Source organism: Fusarium oxysporum, chromosome VIII, assembly GCF_013085055.1.
Source record: "Fusarium oxysporum Fo47 chromosome VIII, complete sequence".
NCBI lineage: Eukaryota > Fungi > Ascomycota > Sordariomycetes > Hypocreales > Nectriaceae > Fusarium > Fusarium oxysporum.
This window is the reverse complement of record NC_072847.1, coordinates 6703-31767: the sequence shown is the minus strand read 5'-3', so window position 1 is coordinate 31767 and position 25065 is coordinate 6703. Positions and strand designations below refer to the sequence as shown.

The window sequence follows — 25065 nt, the reverse complement described above, 5'->3', positions numbered from 1 at the left end:
ACCATTAACAATCAATCTCGCTTTTCTCACTCCAGTAGAATGAAATCGCCCTCGCTCGAAGGAAAAAAAGACTCTTAGCTATCGACGCTAGCCATTAAGTGTTGGAAAAGCCGGAGATCCCCCGTTCCCTTTAGGATTCAGACTGTTAGTCTGAAAGTCCTGGATTTAGAGTTCAAAGTCCTAGATGAAATCATCTAGAGATATAAACCCAAGAAGAACTCTCATCTTAAAAACAACAATCAAGTTTCACAAAATATATTTTCACCTAGCACTACTGCGCAATATAAACAAAATTAAGACCCAAATCTAAGTATCAAATTAATCGCTGACCTCTACAAGTGCCCCGGACAACTCTCCGACGATGGCTAAAAGGCACCTCGTCCTAACACGAGCTTAAGATGAACTAGATTCGAGATATTCCGCCACATTATTCTATTCTGCACCAGTCGTGTCGAGATCAACGACATAGTATCACCCCAATGCCGTGGTTCATTCTGCGGTAAACCTAGCTTGCCCATGTCCTCGCCACAGCCAACGGCCCCAGCCTTTAAACCAAATATATAGTTCATACAAAATAAGAAAAAAGGTATTGTAATGTGGCCCATTCCGTCATATCCGAACACCATTCAGTTCGACCTGATCCAATCCTGTCAAACCAATGTCAGACTCCACGGTCAACCGCCTCTTGTGAGTCTCCTTGGGCTCGAGATCCCCAATGTACCAAACGAAAAATATGAGCATGACAGCTGCCATTAAACAAGCGTCGAAGATGTAGAGGAAGATCTCGTGAGAGATGAGGTACCCGCCATTGCCCTGAACGTATTCAATGACGCGGAAGACGCTTCGGATAAGAATGATGATGCTTGTGGTATAAAGGACATAAAGATGGCGTCTCCACGGTATAATCTCCTGATCCGCGGCAGGAGCCAGCGCACCGGCGAGTCTACCGTGGCAGATCAGAGAGGTGACCATAAAGAAACCGAAAACGGCAATTTGCACAAACAGGCCAACGATGATGACCTTCTCGCCTATTTCGTATAGTTTGAGCGATCCAGCCGACTGGATGCCACCGCCACCGGCTTGTAAAGTGAAAGAGACAATATCGCCAATGACGAAGATCTTGGTCATCCACTTGACGGGAATGAAGGAGTGGTGCTCGGCCCGGAGGGACCGGAGGAGGCGACCGAGGACCATGTAGATGGAAGCAGCGTAGAGCGCTGGCGCAACGAGGATAAGAATTTCTTGAATTATGAAGCCGCCGAGAGCTTCTGGATCAAAGTGCGACCATAGCCTCCCGCCATAGCCAACCGTTTGAACTAAAAGCCAGCCGACGTCAGCCCACGATCAAGACAGAGGCGCAAAGGGAGCAAATGCGTACAGAGACCACCGATTGTGAAGGCTGCGAAGTAAAAGGCTTGAAATTTATGCACACGCCATGTGTGGAGGGCTGTGAGAGTTGCGAAGACGACGACGCTAACGACGGCGGCAACCAAAGAGGGCGTGTATCTGTAGGGCTTAAACTCGAATGTACGTGATTCGGGGTCTATAGAGACAGCTCGACGATCCATAATGAGCTAGGGAAGGATTTCTGAATATGGTCTCGCCGGAAGGGGTAGCAAGGGACAACTAGATGGGAAAACAAAAAGTGCACGAAAAACCCATAGATCACCCAGCTTTCCAAACCATTTTAAAGGTTCTTTGACCGGCGGTCGTTTTCAGGGGCGGCCAGGTCCCATCCCCACAGTCGTATAGAAAGCGAGTCCGAGCATTTACGACCAGTTCATCTGCCTTAGATCTCGTATGCGTTGCAGCCTGCCATCAGTCAGGCTTTAATGGGAGAAGATTCCAAGCGAGTCGTTCGGGCATTTGTATCTACTGATCCAAGCAATGCCAGTCGGCCCAGGCGTCGGATTTGCTCCGCAGAGACGCTCGCAAGAGCTGCATAGCTTCGGTATGCCCTTGATTCTACACAATACTTATCTATGAGCCGCGGAGTTGGCCAGCATGTGGTAAGGATAGTAGCACAGGAGCAAGAATAGAGCCTCCATTTTTACTTAGTGAGAGGAGGGGCTTAAGAGTCTGAGGAAGTGGGGGAACTACTGATATCGGAAACAGATACGAATGCGAGCCGGGTATCCCTAACAGCGGGGAGCCGGCTATCACCAGTGTCGGACGCTACTATGCAAGGTCAGCTACCAGATCATGCAAATCAATCTGGGCCTTGGGCGCAATGAGGCAGTCAAGTTCGTCGGGATCAAATTCCAATGCCGGCCCACTCGGCCTCCGCTCCCTTGTTATCGCTAAGTTTCCGAGTCAGCCTTGCGAGAAACAATATTCCTGACCAGCCCTTGTTGAGGGGCTCGTCAGCCTAGTGGGTGGGACGTTCGATTACGCTTAGGCACTGCCGGGACGATGCGCGTTATTGTCAGGTACGGAGTATCCTTGCTGCTCAATGCTCTGGTTACGCGGGTTCGCTTCTCTTTACATTTCACAACGTTTTTCAGTCCTCATTCAATGCCCAGGTCGAGGGTCATCTCCGCTGAATTTGCTTACGCTCTTTTTTTTATGTTAAAATTAGCACTGTCTGAGGAGTTAATTAGATCGGTACTGCACATACAATTATGTGATCCTAGTGGCAACGAGCGCCCCGGGAAAGGCAGGAAGAGTAAGCATCGAAGGCATCGTCCGAGACACAGAAAGGAACAATCCAGATGAAGTAATAGCCAGATACTCCTCAACAATTGGCTATTGGCCTATGTTATATAAATACAGTGATAAAAGAGGAAAAGTAGAAAGAAAATCAGCTATCTAAAGAACTTGTCTTACACGTGGAATTATCGCTTCCTCTGTTCAATGATGAGCTTCTCATTAGGCTGCACCTTGAAACTGGGTTCGTCAACGATCTTGCCATTGACCGTGATAACAGTCTTGGACAAAGGAGTCAACAGAGGTTGGGGAAAGAACACAGTTCCTTGCGACCCCTTTCGCGGTCCCCGAACCTCCATATGGAGGAGCTTGTTGTCAAACTTCCATTCAACGCTGATATCGCCGTGAGGAGTAGGCTGCTTTCCCTTTGCCCACTTTAGACCAAGAGTCTGTGGCACCACTGTCCACTTCCTGAAACCAGCTTCTACAGGCTGAATACCAAGCACATGGCGAATCAGCTCAGCTGTAGGACCAGCTCCCCATCCATGACACAGTGAGGTGCCAAGAGCGAGACCAGGAGTTCCCTCTGGATTGAGAGTCTCCCAGAAGCAGTTGGTGTAGTTTGTATGCTTGGGATCAGCCATGGGCGCCCACAGTGTCTTGAGAAGAGACTTTGCTATCTCTGTGTTGTTTGACTGGAGAGCAGCTCGCAAGTGGTAAGTGCTGGCATATGGGCTTATCTTGCGAGCGAAACCAGCAGCAGATGTCGAGTTGGAGAAGGCCAGAGGTCCAGCAGGTAGCATCAATTCCTTCTTCATGGTGGAAAGAATTCTGCTGGATGAGGCTTTGCCACTGGGAACGCCGGCAAGAATAGCAATGGCGTTTGCATCTTGAGCGAACCCGTCCCGATGTTTCTCTGACAAGACATAAGCGCCCATTGACTCATCCCAGAGCTTGTCGTTCATCGCCGTACGTAGAGTTTTCAGTTGCTTCGAGTATACCGACACGTCTTTCCCAGCAGCATCGAGCATCGGGATGCACTGTGCAAGAGCATATGCGTAGACAGCGTTGAATTTGGTGACAATTCCAGATTGGGGAGGGTCATAGTAGTTCCAGTCACCGCCAAAAGACTCATCAGACAGAGAGAAGAGACCACCTCGAGACTGAGAGTGTACCCAGTCAAGCATCGAAATAACAGCTGGTGCCCACTTTTTGGCAAAGGCAACGTCACCCGTCATCTCGTAGTTGTATGCCATGGCTGTCATGATGTTGAACGAGTATCCGATGAGACCAGTCATGTTGAAAGGTAGGGAGGAGGCGAGAGGGGGTTGTTGAATCTTTGCTGTAGGGATAAAGAAGCCAGAGGTGGTTTGGAAGGATCCAAGCAGATCGATAGTTCCTTCGACAAAGGATCGAGCATAGGTGCTTGCAAATGACGCGGCGAGTGCAATGTCAAGATCTCCAGAATAAGCAATTCGATCTCGTCTGGATCCATCAACGATAGTGTCTGCAGGGTTGGTGCCCATGAGAAAGTCGTCCAAGAATGAATCGTCCTTAAGAGATGCACTGTAAATATCGCCACCAGTAAGTGTCGTGAGGTTCAAGTTTCGGAATACAGCGGCATGAGGGTAATCCGCGCCAAGACCGACTGATCCAGCAAACTTCTCGGCCTGAGTAAAGTCGAGCCCAGCTTTGCCGTTGAAAGAGACCTGAATTTGGGTTGAGTTGACAGTGGCGGCTACTGTAAGCCATTTGTTGATCGGGAGACGCGTGGAGAGTTTGGTTGTCTTGATGACTTTGTCGAGGTTGGTTGATCCAACATGAACCGATACGGTACCGTCAAGGAGATTGCACGAGATGTATATGCCCGTATTAAGCGAGTCACCCAGGACCAGGAAGCCAAACTGGCCAGTCAAAGGCTTTACCTGAAACTGGAGCTTGTAATCTGTGAGCGACTCAGCTTGGGCGAGAATCTGAGGTGCTGAGCTTTCGACCAAAGCACCCTCCTTGGTAATGTTCCAAAAGTCAGGAAGAGAATTTTTTGGGATCTCGGTCAGCTGAACTGTCCTTGCACCAGTTCTCCAGATTCTGGTCAAGTCTTTATCAGAACACTCGAAATAAGCTGCCAATTTGTCAAGGGGAGTGGTGTCTGTGGTTGGTTTAACGCCAATGTTCTTGAGGACGAGAGTTCCGGCAGATGAGAGGTTCAGTTTCTGGTAGCGGAAGCCTCCTTGGATAAGACGTTGAGAAATGACAGACGGCCCGGTGATGTTGTGACGGTTGATGCGATAGTTGTCCATCGCGGCGGCAAAAGACATTGGGCCATCACCCTATCTGAATGTTAGTCTCAGGCGAAGAAGAGTGTGTTAGACTTAAATCTCACCATGTACTGATTGACAGCCGCTTTGGTCTCACCATAAGTGAGTTCAAAAACCGACGTGTTGCCCTTGGTCTTCACCACCTCAAATGTCGGGAACCCATCGACATTCTGGTGATAATCAATGATTAAGATTCCAGGAGTCTTGCCGTCAGATGTGAGTGTAACACTATCGGTGTTTCCAAGAATGACCTTGGAGTTGTCGTCTTGGTAGGAATGAGCGAGTGATGATGATACAGTGGACGCCTCGACTATGCATACCGAGACGACGGTGGCCAATAGAGTGGCCGATAGTCTCGGAATCATTTTGAATGAGAATGAAATACAAAAGAATGATAAGGTGCTGCTTGACTGAGGGAAGACATGATATTGAGTTGCGGTGCGGACGAGTTAATATACCGTATGTCTGAGCTAACGATCCCAGTCCTGGCCAGTGAGTCTAAAAGCGAGTTTTCTCGGACACAGAAACTTAGTTCGGCTTTCTCGGACAGCAAATACCGAGGCATACTACGAAGACGAGCCATTTGATTCGCTACGGGCTAGTTTTCCCCACACTCATTGCGCCAACAACAGGACTAGACTTGCTTAGAGTCGCGCAGCCTTAAGATATTACGCGTCAGGCTCAAAAATAGCACTTGTGGATTGCCTTCGGCGGAATCATGTAGGTCCGTGATAGAGAGACGCTCGCCATAAGAGTAAGCGCCAAATCCCTGACGCATGGCTCGGGATCTTCTGGCACTTGCATAATGAGTACGTGCCAACTCGACAGGAGACAAGGCGTCGTTATCGAGAATGACTGAATGGAAAGTAACAAGGTCAGATTGAAATTGCCCGGCGACCACGACGAGGGGCCGCCGCTGGTCTAGGCCATTGCGTGTCGATAGAGATTGAGCAACGCCTATGGGAGTGTCTCTGCGCCACTCTGACGGCTCGGGGTTGGGTTTTCTGGTACTTGAAGCGACTTCTTCGCAACTGCAATGAAAGAAAAGATTGTTCATGGGTAGAGTTAAGCGTTTAGTCGCCTTCCTGTCGGCTGTTGCTGACTCAATGGAGCAATAAGTTGAGTATTTCCGAGGGAGAGTCACAACTGATTTTAAGTTATGAGTTTAGTATACGTATTCATACTCTCAGACCCAATTACACCACATCAAGTTCTATCAAATATTACAAAGCAAGCTCCCAGACCTTCTGTTCGGGCCATTTCAACACCTGAGCCAGCCTGGGCTGGTTAGAGAGCTGATTGTTGACATCGCGGACAACACCCTTGGCCCATCCCCTCGCATACCAAAATGTTTTCTCTAGAGCCGCCATGAATACGGCAAAATGCGCCATCAGTGCCAGTGCCGGATACTCGAATGCTCGCGTGTCGGAGATGATGGACTCATGCACTTCGGAAACCCAGAAGAGTGTTGTCCCAACCTCGGTGTCTAGGCCAGCGCGGGCGACAAGTCTTGCAGCCGTCTCGAGCTTTTTGACGGCGGCGAGGTACGGCTTCTGGTTTCCTGGAGCCAGTTCGGCCTCAAAGAATAATCGTAGGTTGGAGAGTGCGTCGAATGTGTCCACTGGGAGCAGGGAGTGCTCTAGACTGGGGAACGGCTTTCTTCAACGGTAATAGGCGATTAGTGAGCTTACGGACAATGACTGGAATACCAGTGGCCACTCACCCTTCGGAGCTATCGTTAATTGCTTCTTCTAACCCTCGAACCGTAGGGCAAAACTCGGACGAGGTCACCAATGATAGAAAAGGCTTGATGGACGTCTGAACGCCAGCCATGCACGAGATGAGATCAAGCAAGCTCAGAATCGGTGTCTGGAGATGCCTATTCGGCGACCGGACGGGCAGGCACATGATGTACGCGACAAGCACACCAGCGAAACAAAACACCGGCCTCCAATTCTCGCTCGTGACGTTTCCGAGGAGGGCCCGGAAACCCTCAGAGCCCAGAACTTGGTGATGGGCAGAGAGGTCAAGGTACGTATCGGCTTGGCTGGGGGCCAGGTACGCCTTATGCATCGCCGAGAGGGCGAGCACGCCGTGCATGACGAAGCGGTTCTGGTAACCCTCTCGAGGCATGACAGCGCGCCACACATAACGTAAGTCGGGGCCGACAGCCAAGGTGTCAGCTGTTACAGTGCACCAGTGGTGCATCAGCTCGGCGTCGCGACTCCATGGGTCGGGGTTCAGCAGAGACGGGGTCTTGCTGCGAGAGCGGCGGCTCAGGTTAGGGATAGTGCTTTCCCATGCGGCAGCATTGTTATTACGGAAATATGAGCCCTCGACCCGAAAACACGACGGGTGAGTTGCAAGTGTGTGGACCGAGCCCGGGTTGTTTGGTTGAGGGGCTGATTCGAGACTGCAAGTAGCTCCATATCGTATGCAGTTAAAACAGACAGGATGCGATTCGTCACACTGCGGAAAAGAAACGACGTTCAGCCTCGCATCTGCATAAAGGCTCCTCTAGGAGTTTGGCTTTGTCGGATCCCAATGTAACGAGCCTTACGTACCTTCACTTTGCGACGTTTGCATTCCGAACATCCGGTGCGAGATTTCGTATGTTTTCTGCGCCGAGTCATGATGACGAAGAGTAGGCAGAAGCCGTCAGTGAACGAGCGAACGAGGAATGCGACACTTGCCTCTCGCGTTTGGGGAACGAGGTGCTTTTATCCGAAGCCGAATCCCTGAATAATGGGGCTGTGCGGAGCAGCTCCAATGAAGGCGCAGATGGCTAACCAGGGTCAAGACCTAAATTCGAGCCAAATGACTCGGGTCTTTCATGATTGGTTCGCATTAGTACGAATCCGATACCCCACCATGGAAATCTTCGATAAACACGAGATAGAGCTCTCTCTTAGCTGCATATGTACGGGAAGCATTGCGTCGAACTATTTTAGGATTTCGTGGTCGGGATCGAATGTAGATGCATACCATCAACTCTGATGGCGCCAAGCATCTCTAAACCACAGTCAAAGAGAAGGGGGTTTACGAGAACCTTTGAGTTGTTATTTCATCCCCCATCTCAGGATCATCTTCCCTATGCCAGTTTCTATCCTAGAAGGCCTACTGTACCAATAACCACCGGTAACGGCACTTATTACCATTTTTTGTGGCCCATGCACCTTCTTTGGGAATTCTGGGTCTGGGTCAGAATACAAGAATATTTGGCCCACCGCAATAGCCTTCAAAACCCGTACGTAGATTGAGCGCAGCAGATACTTATAGAAAATACCTGCCGCTATGATAGAGATTCTGAAAACCTTGACTTACATTCTGTGCAGATATTTATTAGCGTTGTGGGATACACAGAATGTCCCCCTCAATGGATGATCAACTCAATCGCCAGACCAGGTACTTTGAAATGGTGGCAAATGGCGAGAATGCTGTTCAAACGCCAGATGGTCCACCACAATACGAGGCATTGGCGGAATTGGAAGCAACCACAACCGCCCGAGGTAAGAACTCAAGTTTAAACATTTTTATCAGCAGAACTAACTTAGTAACAGACGATGGTCGCATTGACATTGATCTCAGTTCAAGGATAGCTCGACGACTTTCGCGATTAGTTCCCACTGAGAAGCCCCCGTTCTCATATGAACAACGCCCAAGCAGCCCGCCAGAATACTCAGAGACAAGCGAAAGAAGCATCCGCCTCAACATTGTTATTCAGGTTGTCGGCAGTCGAGGAGATGTTCAGCCATTCATTGCCCTCGGGACAGAATTACAGCGCCACGGTCATCGAGTGCGACTTGCCACACACGGCCAATTCTACAAGTTCGTGCAAGAGTCTGGTCTTGAGTTTTTCTCCATCGGTGGTGATCCTTCTGAGTGAGTGAACTCAAACAATCTTACGGCTATGGTTTTGCTAATATTTGTTACAAAGGCTGATGGCGTATATGGTTAAGAATCCTGGTCTCTTCCCTAGCATGAAGACACTGCGTGGAGGTGAGATCCAAAGAAAACGCAAGATGGTTAACGAGATGCTGCATAAGTGCTGGAAGTCTTGCATTGAACCCGATGAGTTAACGGGTCAGTCATTCGTGGCAGATGCAATTATTGCGAACCCGCCAAGCTTTGCTCATATTCATTGTGCACAAGCCCTGGGTGTTCCGCTGCATCTTATGTTCACGATGCCTTGGACCAGTACTCGGGAGTTCTGCCACCCACTTGCAAACCTCAGGGCTAATGGCAGTGATATGTCTGCGAGCGCGGCGAACTATGTGTCTTATTCGTTGGTGGAGTGGATGACATGGCAAGGGTAAGTTATCAGCGGATTGAACTAATGAATGGCATATTAATAAGTGATAGTCTTGGGGATATTATTAACACATGGCGAAATACGATAGACCTGGAGCCGATCCCGTTTAGTGAGGGTCCTTGTTTGACCGAGACACTGGGAGTTCCAGTTACATATTGCTGGTCGCCAGCTTTGGTCCCTAAACCAGCAGATTGGCCTGAGAATATTGGTATGGATTGACTCCTTGATGCCTAATATATCTCTTATCTAACCTTTTTTTTATAGATGTTTGTGGTTTCTTCTTTCGCGAAGTACCATCTTATAAACCCAACGACGCACTCCACCAGTTCCTCTCCAGTGGCCCACCTCCAGTATATATAGGTTTTGGCAGCATCGTTATCGACGACCCCGAGAAGCTCACCGCGACAATCATGGAAGCTGTGCGCGCTACCGGCACCAGGGCCATTGTTTCACGGGGCTGGAGTAAACTTGGAGGAGATTCAATTGGAGACGACCAGGTGCTTTTCCTCGACGATTGCCCTCACGAGTGGTTATTTCAACATATCACTGCAGTCGTACATCATGGAGGAGCTGGAACAACTGCTTGCGGGTTACTCAACGCAAAGCCCACAGCTATTGTGCCGTTCTTTGGAGAGTGCGTATTTCAAACACCAATAGCAGCTTCAGAAACTAATTGTCATCGTCCAGTCAACCATTTTGGGGAAATATGGCCCACGCAGGTGGTGCTGGTCCAGCTCCCATCCCATTTAAGAGTCTCAACTGCCAGAACCTCGCCGATGCTATAAGATTCTGTCTGACGCCCGAAGCATCTGCTGCTGCTCGTCAAATCGCTAATAAAATGTCTAGTGAAGCAGGGGTTAGACGCGCAGTGGCCTCTTTCCATGCCAACTTGCCTCTAGAAAAGATGCGCTGTGATGTGCTACCTAATCTGGCTGCAGTCTGGTCATATGAGTGGAAGGGGAAACACGTCAAACTATCTAAGATTGCTATAGAGATATTGGTGGAGGCCGGAAAGATTTCGTGGAATAACCTAAAGCCGTAAGTGTCATCAAAGCCCCTTGTATAAGGTTTGCTAACCCTGTGCTAGGTATCAATCACAACCTGTTCACATCGAGAACCGACGTTGGGACCCCGTGACAGCCACACTCTCTACTCTCGCCTCAACAGGTTGGGGCATGACCAAATCAGCTGCTGACATCGTCGTCAAGCCAATCCAAGCATTCTGCCCAGTTACCCCGGGCAGCGGTAGGGCCAGCAGTCGAGAGACCGAAACCCACTCTGGCACCAGTTCCAAGCGAGAGTCTGAGGAAGACATCTTTGGACGACCAGCAGGTTTGGAACTCCCTCACCCCCAGACCAATAACACCAAGAAACCTCAACATGGCGTTCTCGTTGCTATGAAGGCCTCTGCATCTGGCATTAGTGGCTTCTTCAAGCACTCCTCCAAGGGCGTCCTCCTCGACCTCCCATATGCCATCACAGAAGGCATGCGCAATGCGCCAAAACTCTACGGAGGTGAAGTGTATAACCCAGGTGCAGTGACAGATTGGAAATCCGGTGGTATTGCAGCAGGAAAGAACTTTGCACACGGTATCGTTGAAGGAATCGGAGGCATAGTGATGGAGCCTGTCCGAGGGGCTAAGAAGGAGGGCGCTTCAGGCGCTGCTAAAGGTGTTGGTATTGGGCTGCTGAACCTGGGAACCAAGATGTCTTCTGGTGCTGCAGGGTTGGTCGCTTTGCCTGGACAGGGCATATATCAGAGTGCTAGGGCGCTGGTGAAGAGGAAGACGGGGAGGGTTATTATGGAAGCGAGAAGAGCTGAGGGACAGTATACTGTTGGACAGACTGATCTTTCGCAGCTTGAAACCTATCGAGCGACGGTTCTGGACATATTCGAGACTAGATAGATAGCACACAGGTTCATTCAAGTTAAAAAACAGATACCTAGCCCCGTTGTCTTAATTGTAACTTTTCTACTCAAGTATTCTTGGTCAAAATGCGCCGCGTCGCGTTTCCCGTCGCCCTGGCCCGTGTCATCCCTGTAGAAACCAATTGACCACGGCACCACCACTGGCTCATCCGTATCCTCCCTTCCTAGGTAGTGCTTCTATATCAACTGATTGACAACGATGCCAGACAACGAGTATTCTACTTACGCAAGGCTCTACGTCCAACTCTAGCCCGAGCCTGCTATCATCTGTAAGCAATGTGGCTATGCTATAACGGCAGACAAGGATCGCGTATCTCGACATCTCGGGGAAATCCACAAAGTCGACAAAGCAGCCCGTAGAGACTTGAATCAACTGATTCGTTCGCTGAATTTTTAATTGGTGCTTGCTTTCATTGGCTCGCGAAGAAGCAGCAGAGATGGCCGTACACTTTAAACAGTCTCCGATCGGTTTACCAGTTACTTACCCTATACAGTCTTTGCGATCGTCTTTTTGGCCGATACAGATTACTTCAAATGAGTAAAATGCAACTTATTGGAAGGAATCAATTGAAAAGGTCTCTTCCTATACTCTAGTATACCGTTTACTTCGTGCATCGGTGTGGCTGAGACGTGGTGCGTCAAAATCTGATTTCCCCTTCTATCTGAACATAGATGTCAACCCGGACCCCCCCAACTATCGTAGATTATCACTGATTACTGATGAAGAAACTCAGAAAGACTCCGTCTATGAACATTGCCTACCCTTCAGTATTAGTCTAACATGAATACTTAAAGAATCGAAGAATTATCTGAAGTCTTCCGAGTAAACTCGGCTCGTATAACGATTCACTTGCTATCACACGAATTTAGCAGATAGGTTATCTTTCCCTCTCGTAAGAAGCTTTATAACTCGAGTTACTTCCTTTGCCAAGTGTAACTTTGATATCCTTTTTCAGCCTTTTTCTTTCGTACTGTTGGATTTCAAGCCATGAAGGCACTAATGCCCTGTCAAAAGTCCGAAATCTTTCAACCTAAGGCAAGGCAATTCCTTTTCCACCCTTTCCAGGGTCAGCCTCATCTTCTGCATAATGCTACAGAAGTAAGAAGAATGATATCTATTATAATATCTCCCGGAGCTCAACCCTGGGTACTAATTAACGGAAGAAAAGCCACTAATCATCTTCTTAACCGATATAATACTATAACCTTCGAAAGGTAATTCAATCAGCGGTTTAAGGATACCATTTTCCCCTAATTCCTGGTCGCCAGTCCCGGGCGGGTTCACGCTGAACCACAGCGGCAGGTAGGGCGCGGGGTTAGCTCCTATGTAAGCTGATTGGCCTACAGAGCCAGGCACACAGACCATTTACGCAGAACCATAGTTCACGCAGAACCACCTACAAAAGCCCAGCTAACCCCCGGCTTACCCCAAGGCTCCACCCCGAGGCTCCACCCCAAGCTTATACCCTAAGCTTAGGACTTTACCGCTAATACTAAGACTATATAAGATAAGACTAAGGAGTTATTTATATTATATTAGAATAGTAAAAGGAATAGGCTAAGAAGATAACCCTAAGTCTTATTATTATCTTTACCTATAAGGTTAACTAACCTGCAGTAAATAAGATAATTCCTACCTATAGGCGCAGGAGCTTAGGGTTAGAGATAGGATAACCTTCTAATTTATTATAAGATTAACCCTCTGATTTATTATAGGATAAGCCTTTAATTTACTAGGCTTCTTCTTATATAGGTCTTGCTTATGCTTATGTGATCTTGGCATTGGCGGTGAAGTTCTATGGCCTTTATTGTCTTCTTTGCTGCTTATCTATATAGGCGGGGGCTAGGTCTTTTAAATATATATTAGATAAATCTCTCCTTCTGATTTAGTGCGAGATAACCCTCTAATTTACTGCAGGATGACCCTCTGATTTATTGCAGGATGACCCTCTGAATTATTATGAGATGACCCTCTGATAACCCTCTGATTCACTGCGGGATGACCGTCTGATTTAGTGCGAGATGACTGTCTGATTTACTGCAAGATGACCCTCTAATTCACTGCAGGATAACCCTCTGAATTATTATAAGATAACCCTCTGAATTAATGTGAGATGGCCCTCTGATGACCCTCTGATTCACTGCGGGATGACCCTCTGAATCATTGTGAGATGACTGTCTGATTTACTGTGAGATGACCATCTGATTCACTGCGAGATGACCGTCTGATTCATTATGAGATAAGCCTCTGATTCACTGGGCTTCTCCTTGTATAGGTCTTGCTTATGCTTATGTGATCTTGGCATTAGCGGTGAAGTTCTATGGCCTTTATTGTCTTCTTTGCCGCTTATGTGTAATCTTGGCATTGGCTGTAAGGTTCTATGGCCTCTATTGTCTTCTTTGCCGCTTATCCACATAGGCAGGGGCTAGGTCTTTTAAATATATATTAGATAAATCTCTCCTTTTGATTCAGTGTGAGATAACCCTCTGATTCACTGCAGGATAACCCTCTAAATTATTATAAGATAACCCTCTAATAACCCTCTAATTCACTGCAGGATAACCCTCTGAATTATTATGAGATAACCCTCTAAATCAACGTGAGATGGCCCTCTGATGACCCTCTGATTCACTGCAGGATGACTATCTAATTCGGTGCGAGATAACCGTCTGATTCACTGTGAGATAACCATCTGATTTACTGCGAGATAAGCCTCTGATTTACTGTAAGATAAGCCTCTGGTTTACTGTAGGATAACCCTCTGATTCGCTGTAGGATAATCCTCTGATTTACTGTAAGATGGCCTCCTAAGTTACTTGGCTTCTCCTTATATAGGTCTTGCTTGCGCCTATGTGATCTTGGCATTGGCGGTGAAGTTCTATGGCCTCTATTGTCTTCTTTGCCGCTTATCTATATAGGCAGGGGCTAGGTCTTTTAAATATATATTAGATAAATCTCTCCTTCTAATTTAGTATAAAATAACCCCCTAATTCACTGTAAGATAACCCTCTGAATTAGTGTGAGATAACCCTCTGATTTACCGTGGGATAACCTTCTGATTTAGTATAAGATAACCCTCTAATTCACTGGCCTCCTCCTTATATAGGTCTTACTTATGCCTGTGTGATCTTAGCATTGGTAATAAGGTTTTATAGCCTCTATTGTCTTCTTTGCTGCTTATATATAATCTTGGCATTGGCTGTGAGGTTCTATGGCCTTATTTATCTTCTTTGCTGCTTATGTGTGATCTTGGCATTAGCTGTGAGGTTTTATAGCCTTATTTGTCTTCTTTGCCGCTTATCTATATATGCAGGGCTTGGCTCTTCTAAAGATGAATTAGATATATCTCTCCTTCTGATTTAGTGTGGGATAACCCTCTGATTTACTGCGAGATGGCCCTCTGAATTACTGCGGGATAACCCTCTGATTCACCGTAGGATAACCCTCTAAATCAACGTGAGATAGCCCTCTGATAACCCTCTAATTTACTGCAAGATAACCCTCTGCATTAGGGTGAGATAACCCTCTGATTTGCCGTAGGATAACCCTCTGAATTAGTATAAGATAACCCTATGATTCACTATGAGATAACCTTTTAAATAGATATATATATATAATATAAATAAGAGGAATCCTAGCCTATATCTGTTATAATATTAAGCCAAATAAGAAGAGGTAGAGAAGGGCGAGGCTTATAGCTTAGAAGAAGGAAAGGATTTTAGACTCACTGTAAGATAACCTTCTAAACCACTATAGGTTAGCCTTCCATATCACTGCAGCAGCTTTCCGATTTACTATAAGACGGCCTTATAATTCACTACTAGATAGCCCTATAATTCACTGTAACTACCTTCTAGATTACTAATAGCTAACCCTCTGTAGTTATATCTACTGCAGCTTATTATACCTTCTAGAGCTAACTTATACTACCTGCCAGACCTATTAAGCTGCCTACTAAGCTGTAAAAATCCTATTTACCTCTATAGCATACTTTAAATGCATCTTATGCCTGCTATAAATACTATATAGTAATAAGACTACTATTATTTAATTCGCCTTAGCCAAAATAACCTATAGGGCACCTCTTAGAAAAATATATATAAAATAGTTTTATAGTTTAATAGCTATAAGTTAATTTTTTTATTTACCTATATAAATAAATATTATAGAAAATAAAAAGTAGTATATAAGGTAGCTCTGGCATATAGGCTATTAAAATGGTCTTAGAGGGTATATAAGAGGGGTGTAAATCCGGCTAGGTCTAAAAAGGCATAGGTTAACTAAAGGAGCTAACCTTAAGTACCTAATCTTATAATTTGCTTTGCAGCTAGGACTTAGCTCTAGATTAACACCTAGGCTGGTGGTATACTATATAGCCTAGGGTTTTATTTAACCCTAGAATATACTACTTTATATAATCTAATAGGCTCTGGCCTTAGCAGCAGGGTAATATAATAAGTATTCCTAATAGTTATTATTTGCGTCGACAGCCTGCCGATAATTAACTTTGTATAGGAAATTTCGTGGCACTAATAAGATATAGGTGTTATGACGATTAAAATAAGCAGGTGCTAACGATTAGCATTTTAGGCGCTATAGTAGCTATAATAAGCTTAAAACAGGTAAGAATATAAAAGAAATACTTATAAATTAATTAATACTAATATTAATATATAAACTTATGGTATTAGTAAGTATGCAGTAAATTTACTTTAAGGTTATTTTTTTTAATAGTTATTAGGCAATAGGGTTTATAAATATAAATCAGTCTGCCATAACTAACCAGAGCATATTCTTAACTTATAAAGTTTAGTAATAGCTATAGCCATATATCTTATTATATTTAAATTATATTTAGCTTAAACTGCCGATATAAAGTAAAGGGGTTTAAGGAAAGTATTAATACTGCATAATAGCTTATAATATATAAAGGTTAAGTTAAGACTTTAATCTTATTAACTTCGTTTATAATAAAATACTTTATATATAAGTCAGAATTCTGGCTTCTTTGCTGCTATATATGCCAGACTATGGTTACGCAGAAGCAAGTAAAGCTATATCTTTGCAGTGCTTTATATAGTCTTAATATCTAGGAGATTAGGCTTGCATAAAAGTAGGCATCTAAGCATAATGTCTTTAAGGGTTAGCTAGAGGCCTATATTAATCTATTACCTAGGCCTGATAATGCACTGCTAATCGCAGCTTTAGGTCCCCTAGGCATAGGAGGTATTTAGTATAAGTTTATCCTAGAGCAAAGCATATTATCTTAGCCTAATTACCTATATATAGGCGCAGAGTTAAGGCGGATTCGAGAATATCTCAGGGTTAAGCATAATTAGGATATGGAACTTAAAGGTAGATATTACTTAGCTGCCATAACAGATAAAGAAAGGAGTAATAGTCCGTAGAGAATAGGAGTCTGTTATTAATAATTATTCTCTAGTAGGCCGGGAAGTAAGCTATTTAAGGTAGTAAGAGGGCTGAATCTCGAATAATTAAGGGCCTAAGATAATAAGTTATAAGCTACACTCTAGAGGGCTGTTAATACATTCTAGAGTAAGGGTAAAGATATTTGAAGTTAAGAAGTAGAGCATATTAATAAGGAGAATGACTTTACTGTGCTAAACCTATGGCTTTATTGGCTTAGGTCTACTATCTACTTAAAGGATTTTAGTAGGAAAAAGGACTTATTAAGGGGCTTAATTATTATAGAATATAAAGTAAATCTAAATAACCTAGATAAGTTAGATAATACTTAACTGCGCTTTATATATATTATATTTAATCGGCTAGTTAACTATGCCAAGGCTATTATTACACTAGATATTATATCTTAGAATGCTTTATTTAAGGTTAATTATAAAGAACTAATAAAAGAGAGGATAAAGCTATTTTATTTCTAGTTTAAGCCTAAGATATAGAGGAGGTATATACTTATAGTTAAGCAGCTACTTGCTTATATTATCTAATATATATCTTTTAAGAATAAAGCCAATAGACCACCGTTTAAACTCACTATATGGCAACAGAGAGCTTATAATACTATAATAAAACATGCAGATAACTTAACTAAGGCTTGGAAAGAAAGTAGGGGTAATCTAGAAGCGCCTGAGATTATTAGACTTCTTGATCTACTAGAAACTGCCGTTCTCGAGCTATATATCTCTGTTCTTGACTATTTTACTAAGGATATGGAGTATAATAGCATTCTTATTAGCTTCTTAACTATTCTTAGTGTATAGGCAGATAGTACGTAGGAGGGCTATAAGGGTTTTATGCCAAAGCTTTCTGCCATTATAGCTATCTCTTATCTCTGTATTATTAAATATACTATAGACTAATAAGCCAAAACTATTAAGTAAAAGATATAATAGGGATAAAGCCAGGAGGAAGCAGAGGAGAATAGCCTAAGCTATTTTGCACTAATCTCTGAGATAACTTAGCGGTTTATAGTAGGTAGGGGCAAGGGTTAGGAAATAACACTAATGCAGTTTATTATCCGGCTCCGAAATTTTGGCATAGCCGCATAAAATAATATAGCAGTATATAGCTTAGTAAGCTGGGATAAAGGCAGAGAGGAGCTTATTTATAAGGGTATCTATCTTAGCGTTCTAGATATATAGGCAATAATAAGATTAGCAGTCTAATAGCTAGAGACTATACTCTATAAGGATTTATTACTATTTAGCAAGTACTTAGAGCAGTCTCTGGCTAAACTTAGACTGCCTAAAATCCTATAGGACTAGCTTCTAGATAATACGGCTAACGAAATAATCAGGCATTTGTTTATTAATATATTATTCTAATGCGATAGTGGTGCTAGTAAAGGCTAGGTTATTAAAAAGATCTTATAATATAGCAGCTTAAGAAGTAAATAGATTAAGTTAATAAGCGATAACGGCATGGAAATAAATTCTAAGATGGCATATTGATATAATCTTAGGATAGAGAAAGCATTAAAACTGCTGGCCATTCTTGCATATATTAGCGGCAGGTTCCTGCTGAGAGCATAGGAACTTCTTATTATATGGCATTATAATACCAGTAATGGAGGGATTTGTAATATTCTATGCGATTAAGGACTTATTATAATTATTATAGGGGCACATAAAGGCTTTATAACGACTAGGAGGCTTAAGATTATCTACTGCTTCTTGCCGCAAGAGGTTGGCACTTTATTAACGTACTATCTATAGCTTGTTCTGCCGTTTTGGGAAGATATCTAAGCTAATATATAGGATAAGTCTATCTTCAACGCTGGCTTATAGGCAATAGAAGGTACTTAAGAGAGTAAGAGGTAATATGATAAATAGGCAGATAGAGCTATAGAAGCTAGCTAAGTCGAGGCTAGCCAGGATGGTTAGAGACTAGGTCCCAGGGAACATTAGATATCTCCATGCTTATTACGCAGCATTAGGAGACTTAGTGCTCTATCTTATAGGCAAAAGCTAAATATTAGCAGCTAGAGGTATATCTCTACTATAATTAGCTAATAATACTTCTAAAACATATCTATAGCGCATATAAGGCTATTACACAAAGTAGACTCTGATAATAGCAGTAGCAAGAGTAATAGTAATAAGGATAGCCTATATAACTTGCAAGTAGGTTATAGGTCTAAGACTACAGGCTTAATCTATAGATAGTTAGTTACCAAAGGAGCATTTAAAATAAATAAATACCAAGTTAACTTCTATTATATTAGTAAAGAATAGCATTAGTTATTAAGCTTCCTATTTATAATAGGAGGGTTTAGCAAGGTTCTTATGCCAGGCCGTAAGCAAAAGAATGTATTTATATATAATAAGGCGCTTCGAAAATTGCAGTTAGAGAGATAGAAGTTATATCGCTAGATTAATATTAACCGAGAACTTATCTACTTATATGGAGAGTAAGCTAGATTTCGGGGTGTTTAGCGTAAGGCAATCTATGCGATTATAATAAATAAGAGCCTAATTATAGTCATAATAGGGACAGGGGGCAGGAAGAGCTTAAGCTTTATACTACTAGCAGCAAGCTATCTAGGTAGGGTAACTATTATGGTAGTTCTGCTTATATTGCTACAGGGTGACTTAATAGAATGGTGCCGAAAGATAAAGATATTATATGCCAAGTGGCGCAGTAACTAGTCCCCAGGGCCGGCATTGCTTATTTTTATTACGCCGGAATTAGCAATAACTAAGCGGTTCTATAATTATATAAAAGGACTTTAGGTAATAGCATAACTTAATAGGTTTGTATTTAATAAAGTATATATAATACTAGAAGGTATATAGGACTTTTGACTAAAGCTAAGAGAGCTAGGCCGGTTAGCACTAGTTAGGGTCTAGATAGTATATTTAATAGCAATATTACTACTAAGTAAGGAGGAAGAGTTCTTTAAGCTTATAAATATGTAATCAGAGGATGTAATTATAATTAGGACTAGTATAAGTTGCGTTAATGTCGTATATAGTATATAGATATTAATAGTAGCGACTCTAGAGTAGGCAACTAAAGTAATTATAATAAAAGTTTAGGAGGTATTAGACTAGAAGCTAAAGGAGTATTTATGGCTAGCAAAGATAATTATATACTATAATACTGTGGTAGTAATAGATACTCTTGCCATTAAACTAAACTATAATACTTATTACCGAGATATTAATATATAAGATAGAAAGGCAGAAAGATTATAAGCTTAGATAAGTAGACTAGAGCAGGAACAATACGGCGGAGGATAGGTAATTATAGCCACTAATGCACTTAGTCTAGGTATTAATGTTCTAGATATTTAGGTAGTAATACATATAGAGATGCCATTTAAGATGGCAGATTATGCGTAGTAGAGTGGTTAAGCTAGACGGGACGGTAAATAAAGCGAGGCGATTATTATCTAGGTTACTACTAAGGGGCAGAGAGGGTTAATAGGGCTTAGGAGTAGCAAGATAGTAGATGATTTTATTAATAGGCAGGTATATAGGCAGGTAATCTTAGACTTAGAGATAGATAGCTGTAATAACTAGGATAGGTATAAGAAGGGCAAGGAGTAGTGCGATATCTATTAAGCTGCTAATAAGGTAGTAGAACTAGAAGATATAGAGCTTAGCAAGGAGGATAAAGAGGTAGACTTAAGAGCGCAGGAGATTAGTATATAGCAGATTCGAAGCCAGGTTGCAAATAGGGCTATTTATAAAGCAAGGGAAGTTAAGCTATTACAGGAAAGGCTTTAGGAGCAATTATATAGAGGGTATATATTCTGTTATCTGCTTAGTATAGCTAATTATAATGCAGACTACATTAGGATAGACTATGCTATAGTGCGGATAGGTAGTAGGTTGCCGCAAAAGATTTTTAATATAGGGCTTTAAATGCAGGCATGCTTAAGAAAGGAAGGGGAAGTAGAGAAGTTTAGTGGCTGCTATGGCTACTTTCTTCTGCAAGAACTATATAATAAATAGGAAGAGAATGCGGCAGAGGGTAGATAGCAAGAGATTAATAATATTAAGTATTAATACCAGGGTGTTATAGTATTAATGATTTTATATATTTATATACTATCTCTAGATAAGGCAAGTAAGTTATTCTTTAAGCTGGGGTTTAAAGGTGGGGTAGTAACTTCAGCAGGTAGGGGATTTAAGGAGTAAGATAGGGTTAGGATAGGGTTAGTATTAACTATCTAAGCTATTTTTGCCCTGGTGTTTTTCTTTAACTAAGATATAGCTAATAAGAAGGAGAGGAGATTTTTCTAGAAGAAGGTAATAAGGAAATAAGAATATAGGTAAGAAAATAAGAAATAAAGGAGATAAAGAGAGAGGTAATAAGGGATAAAAAGAGAGGTAAAAAGAGGTAAAAAGAGATAAAAAGAGAGATAAAAAGAGATATATAGGGAAATAGGCTAAAATAAGAGATATAGCCTAAATAGGTAATAAAGAGAGATATAGCTAGGATAAGCTAAAAGAGAGATATAGCTAGAAAAGCTAAAAGAGGGAGATATAGCTAGAAAAGCTAGAAAAGGGAGGTATAGCTAGGGAAAGCTAAAAGAGGGAGATATAGCTAGAATAGCCTATAAGAGGTCTAGGAAGACCTTCTAGAGGTATTCCAGACCGACCTAGCTAGGCCTGCAGGGATCTCTTTGGCTATAGAAGCCGCTGAGATAGCCCTAGTTCTGGTCAAGGTCAGGCCTATTGTGGCATCAAGCTGGGCAGCTGCTAGAGGGCCTACAAGCTGCTGGAGCTTCTTATAGGTCTTGGCAGTCTCTAGGTCCATAAGGCCACCTGCAGAGATAATAATAGGCTGAAAGAAGGCCCCTAAAGACCTATATTTCCGGCGTTTTTCCTCTGCAGCCTCTGTAAGGGTGCTATAAGGGTCCTCCCTTGCTGAATCCTTAGAAATAGCAACAATCTGGATATCATAGAAGTACCGGCTTGTTCCTAAGGTAACAGCTAGGTCAGCCCGTAGGCTGGTCTCCTTATTAACTAGGGGTTCTTTTTCCACCTCTAGGGAAGGCTGGCTGCTAAGGGCTCTATAAAAGGCCCCTACAATCTTATCATGCCTTGCAATCCACCTTCTGCTAGCACCTTTACAGGTATCTTCATGACCTAAAGCTGCTATAGCCCCACAGGAGCTACAGGGCAAGCTAGGGGGCTTAATAGAGTAAAAAAGCCTGCTTCTCAGGGCTTCAGTGATCTCAGAGTCTGCAAAAGATAGGTCTTTCTTAGTGGGCAAGACTCCTAGCCACTTACGGCCTAGGTAGCTTGTATTTTCAAGCCTAGCTTGCTTATAGCTAGTAGGTAGGTCTTGAAGGAAGCTCTGTAACCTGGCCTGATTAGCCTCTGTTAGTACTTCCTGGGCTGTTTTTCCTAGCCTGGGGCCTATATCTATAGGAGGCTTTTTTCTGATTTTTTCCAGGATAGGTTCAGAGGCTTCCATAGCTGCCTGATGCAGCTGTGCAGCTAGCTCCTTATGTAGGGGAATTCCTAGGCCTCCCTCCCTGACTGGAAGGGCTATAAGGTCTAGGCTAGGCTCCTTAGGGCAGTCACTAGGGCTTCTAGCCAATAAGGCTATAATAGCCTGCCTAATAAGGCTATCAGCTTCTTCCCACAGGTCTTCAAGACCTATAGGGTCAAGTTGCCTCTGTAAGTGCCTTAGAAGGAGCTGTATACTTCCCCTAAGCAGGAGGAGGGCATGCTGCTTTGGTAGGTCTTGAAGGGCAGTTAGGGCCTCTTTTAAGGTCCTTATCTTCCCTTCTAGGAAGGCTCTTTTAGGCGCTATAGGTCCTATAAAGGAGCCTAGGGCCTTTATTCCTTCTTCTTTTAGGTCCCTTATAGCTATTTCCTTGCTTTTAGTTAGGTTAAGCTGAAAAGGGGACCTAGAGAAGACCTTCCTAGCTGCCTCTAGGGTGCCGTTAGGGGCTGGGTTAAGGATATAGAGGTCATCTAGGTATGCAACCAAGGTTACATCTGGTAGCTTAGCTGCTAAAGTCTCTAGGGTAGGTCGAAAAGCTAGAGAAAATAGAAGAGGTCCTAGAGGGTCACCTTGCCTAACCCCCTTGGAAGAAGCTAGGGTATATCCATCCTCTGTAACCAAGAGAGAAGGGCTATTATAGGCCCAGGCTGCTGCCTTATAGAAGGTAGGGGCATAAGTAGCCACAGAAGCAGCTATAGATGCCCTATCTACTGAATTAAAGGCATTGGCAAGGTCTATAGAGACTAGTTGCTGAAAATCAGCACTATTAGGGCCTAAGATAGCCTCTTCTAGAAGGAAAATAGCTGGTTCAACCCCTCCTGGGCTGTTTACGCCTAGCTGGAAGGGTAACAGCATCTCAGACCTATAGGAGGTCATAAGGATTGCTTTCATAGCTACCTTATAGATAAGATCCCCTATAGCTATAGGCCTAACCCCCCCACCTGGCTTTTCTAGGCCTATAAGGCGGCTAGCACATAGTAGGTCAGCCCCTGGGGCTGTGCCCTGACGAATCATATCAGCTAGCAGCCTAAGGAAGGCTATTACAGGGGAATCTTCCTTGGCTACTACTAGGTCTAGCAGGGGTCTAGTCCAGCCGCTAAGGCCAGGGGCTTTTTCCTTGCCTATAGACTTAATAGCTTGTATAATAGCCTTTGGTGTAATTGGCTGGCCAGGTCTTGGGCGGGTCTTGCCCTGGAAGGGGTCTCTAGAGCCAATAGGGTGCTTTTCTAGTAATATAGCCCTATTTTCAGCGGTATTAGGCGCCACTGGGGTAGGGTCTATGAGTGCCCTAGCAGCCCGGCCTAGGTAGCCTCTTTCTAATAGCTTGGTAGCCTTCTGGGCTGGGCTAAGAGCTATAGAAGGTCTAGCTGCCTTGGGGTAGTTTTGGGGCTGCTGTAGGGGCTGTAGGCTTTCTAGGGTAGGGATATTAGTAGGATAGGACCTTAATAAGGTACCTAGACCTCCTTTTTGTAGCCCTAGCCCTAGGAGCCTAGGGAGAAGAAGGAAGTATAATAGAGCCCTTTCCGTAGGCCTTTTCAGGAAGGCTTCTGCCGCCTTATAGGCTGCAGCTATGAAAATAACAGCCTGCCTAGCATGTAGCCTCTTTTCTGGTATAGGGACCTTTGAGAAAGCTAATAGCTTCTTTATAGGGGCCCTTTCTAGGATAGGGGCTATAGCTTGGTTATGTAGCTGCTCTAGGGTGGGTTCTTCCTGATTTAGCTGTAGGGTAGGCTCTTCTTGGTTAGGCTATAGGGGAGGGTCTTCTTGAGGGTTAGAAAAAGAGGTAGAAAAAGAAGTAGAAAAAGAGGTATAGCTTGAGATAGACCCTTCCCTAGTCCTAGGTTGATCCCCTTGGTCTAGGGGGTTATTTTTAGGGTTAGGGCTTTTTTCCCTATTAGAAGCCCTATAGGAGACCCTTATAGAAGGTCTTCCCTTGCCCTCATAGCTAGAAGACGACCTATAACTAGCCTCTGATCCTGACCTAGCCCTAGGAAGGTCTTCTAGGGGAGGTTGGGTCTCGGAGGGGTCTAGGATAGCCTCCTCGTATTGGGGGTCTAGGGTAGCCTCTTGGGGGTCCTCTTGAGGGTCCTCTTGAGGGTCTTCTATATAGGCAGATAGGCTGCTATAGCTTGTAACTGACCCTGATCTTAACCTAGGCAGGGGGTCTAGGGTAGGTGACTGTGATCTAGGGTCTAGGGTAGGCTGTAGCTGCCTTTGCCTTTGAGAAGGTCTTTGCCAGTCTGGGGAAGGGGTCCTAGCTGGCCTTTTCCTTCTTAAAGAGGTCTTATAGCTAGGAATTAGGTCCTGACTAGCCTGATTAGGAGTAGTGCAGGTTTCTGATTGGCTAGCTGTAAAGGTATTAGTGGCCCTAGTAGCTATATAGGTCCTTGGCCTAGGTAAGGTAGAGATTTTAGCTCTTCCTTCTATGCCATGGATTTTAGCACTATGGGTTCTTATGCCATGTAAGCCGCGGCAGGCTGTGGCACAGTAAGGGCAGCTGACTAAGCCAAGTGGCTGGAGCTGCTGGTTAGTATAGGTCTCAGCAGGGTGTTTTTTCCAGATATGCTCTAGTAGGTCACTATAGCCCCCTTGGCAGGTAGGGCAGACCTGAGAGGGCATGTTATATAGTAGGTAGCTATATAAGCTAGAAAAAAGGATATAGGGTAGGTAGGATAAGTAGAGATAAAAGAGAGATAAAATAGGGAAAAGATAGGCTTAATAAAAAAGAGATAAGCTAGATAAATAGCTATAAAAAGGGAAAATAATAATAAAGAGATAAAAAAGAGAAGGTTATTTAATTAAAAAGAAAAAAGGAAAAAAAGGATATTATATAGCTATAAGAGGGATTTCTAGTAAATTCTTTTTTAACCTATCCCTGACCCTAACCCTGGCCTTATCCCTGGCCTTACCC

At 43.9% G+C, this 25065-nt stretch overlaps 6 protein-coding genes across 6 annotated transcripts; 2 read left to right on the top strand and 4 right to left on the bottom strand.

The window, feature by feature from the left end:
* Positions 1-299: 299 nt before the first annotated feature.
* Positions 300-1774, bottom strand: FOBCDRAFT_228608 (RTA1 protein). Its single transcript, XM_054706358.2, has 2 exons — positions 1379-1774; positions 300-1316 (listed from the first exon to the last, which is right to left on the bottom strand). Exons 1-2 carry the CDS (start codon positions 1566-1568, stop codon positions 610-612), a joined length of 897 nt encoding a protein of 298 aa, XP_054562333.1. The 5' UTR covers positions 1569-1774; the 3' UTR covers positions 300-609.
* A 684-nt stretch (positions 1775-2458) lies between these two features.
* Positions 2459-5419, bottom strand: FOBCDRAFT_321614 (Six-hairpin glycosidase-like protein). Its single transcript, XM_054706357.2, has 2 exons — positions 5030-5419; positions 2459-4976 (listed from the first exon to the last, which is right to left on the bottom strand). Exons 1-2 carry the CDS (start codon positions 5327-5329, stop codon positions 2835-2837), a joined length of 2442 nt encoding a protein of 813 aa, XP_054562332.1. The 5' UTR covers positions 5330-5419; the 3' UTR covers positions 2459-2834.
* A 179-nt stretch (positions 5420-5598) lies between these two features.
* Positions 5599-7646, bottom strand: FOBCDRAFT_262873 (uncharacterized protein; the record flags this gene model as incomplete). Its single annotated transcript, XM_059611319.1, has 4 exons — positions 7529-7646; positions 6688-7433; positions 6309-6623; positions 5599-5995 (listed from the first exon to the last, which is right to left on the bottom strand). Exons 1-4 carry the CDS (start codon positions 7595-7597, stop codon positions 5599-5601), a joined length of 1527 nt encoding a protein of 508 aa, XP_059465523.1. The 5' UTR covers positions 7598-7646.
* A 682-nt stretch (positions 7647-8328) lies between these two features.
* FOBCDRAFT_296573 (uncharacterized protein) lies at positions 8329-11183 on the top strand (the record flags this gene model as incomplete). Its single annotated transcript, XM_054706355.2, has 7 exons — positions 8329-8473; positions 8525-8846; positions 8902-9276; positions 9327-9484; positions 9541-9910; positions 9964-10314; positions 10364-11183. 7 exons carry the CDS (start codon positions 8329-8331, stop codon positions 11181-11183), a joined length of 2541 nt encoding a protein of 846 aa, XP_054562330.2.
* A 7997-nt stretch (positions 11184-19180) lies between these two features.
* FOBCDRAFT_142377 (uncharacterized protein) lies at positions 19181-19336 on the top strand (the record flags this gene model as incomplete). The annotated part of the gene is made up of 1 exon (XM_059608143.1): positions 19181-19336. A coding segment is annotated over one exon (156 nt), but the record flags the coding sequence as incomplete, so codon positions are not given.
* A 3139-nt stretch (positions 19337-22475) lies between these two features.
* On the bottom strand, positions 22476-24773 carry FOBCDRAFT_142413 (uncharacterized protein; the record flags this gene model as incomplete). The annotated part of the gene is made up of 3 exons (XM_059608144.1): positions 22476-22600; positions 22724-23860; positions 24119-24773. Coding segments are annotated over 3 exons (1917 nt in total), but the record flags the coding sequence as incomplete, so codon positions are not given.
* Positions 24774-25065: the final 292 nt, after the last annotated feature.

Coding starts and splice junctions, on each gene's coding strand:
- FOBCDRAFT_228608 (XM_054706358.2), bottom strand. CDS start 1,568: ATGGATCGTCGAGCTGTCTCTATAGACCCCGAATCACGTACATTCGAG. Junction 1,317..1,378: donor CTTCACAATCGGTGGTCTCT/GTACGCATTTGC, acceptor GCTGGCTTTTAG/TTCAAACGGTTGGCTATGGC.
- FOBCDRAFT_321614 (XM_054706357.2), bottom strand. CDS start 5,329: ATGATTCCGAGACTATCGGCCACTCTATTGGCCACCGTCGTCTCGGTA. Junction 4,977..5,029: donor CGGCTGTCAATCAGTACATG/GTGAGATTTAAG, acceptor ACATTCAGATAG/GGTGATGGCCCAATGTCTTT.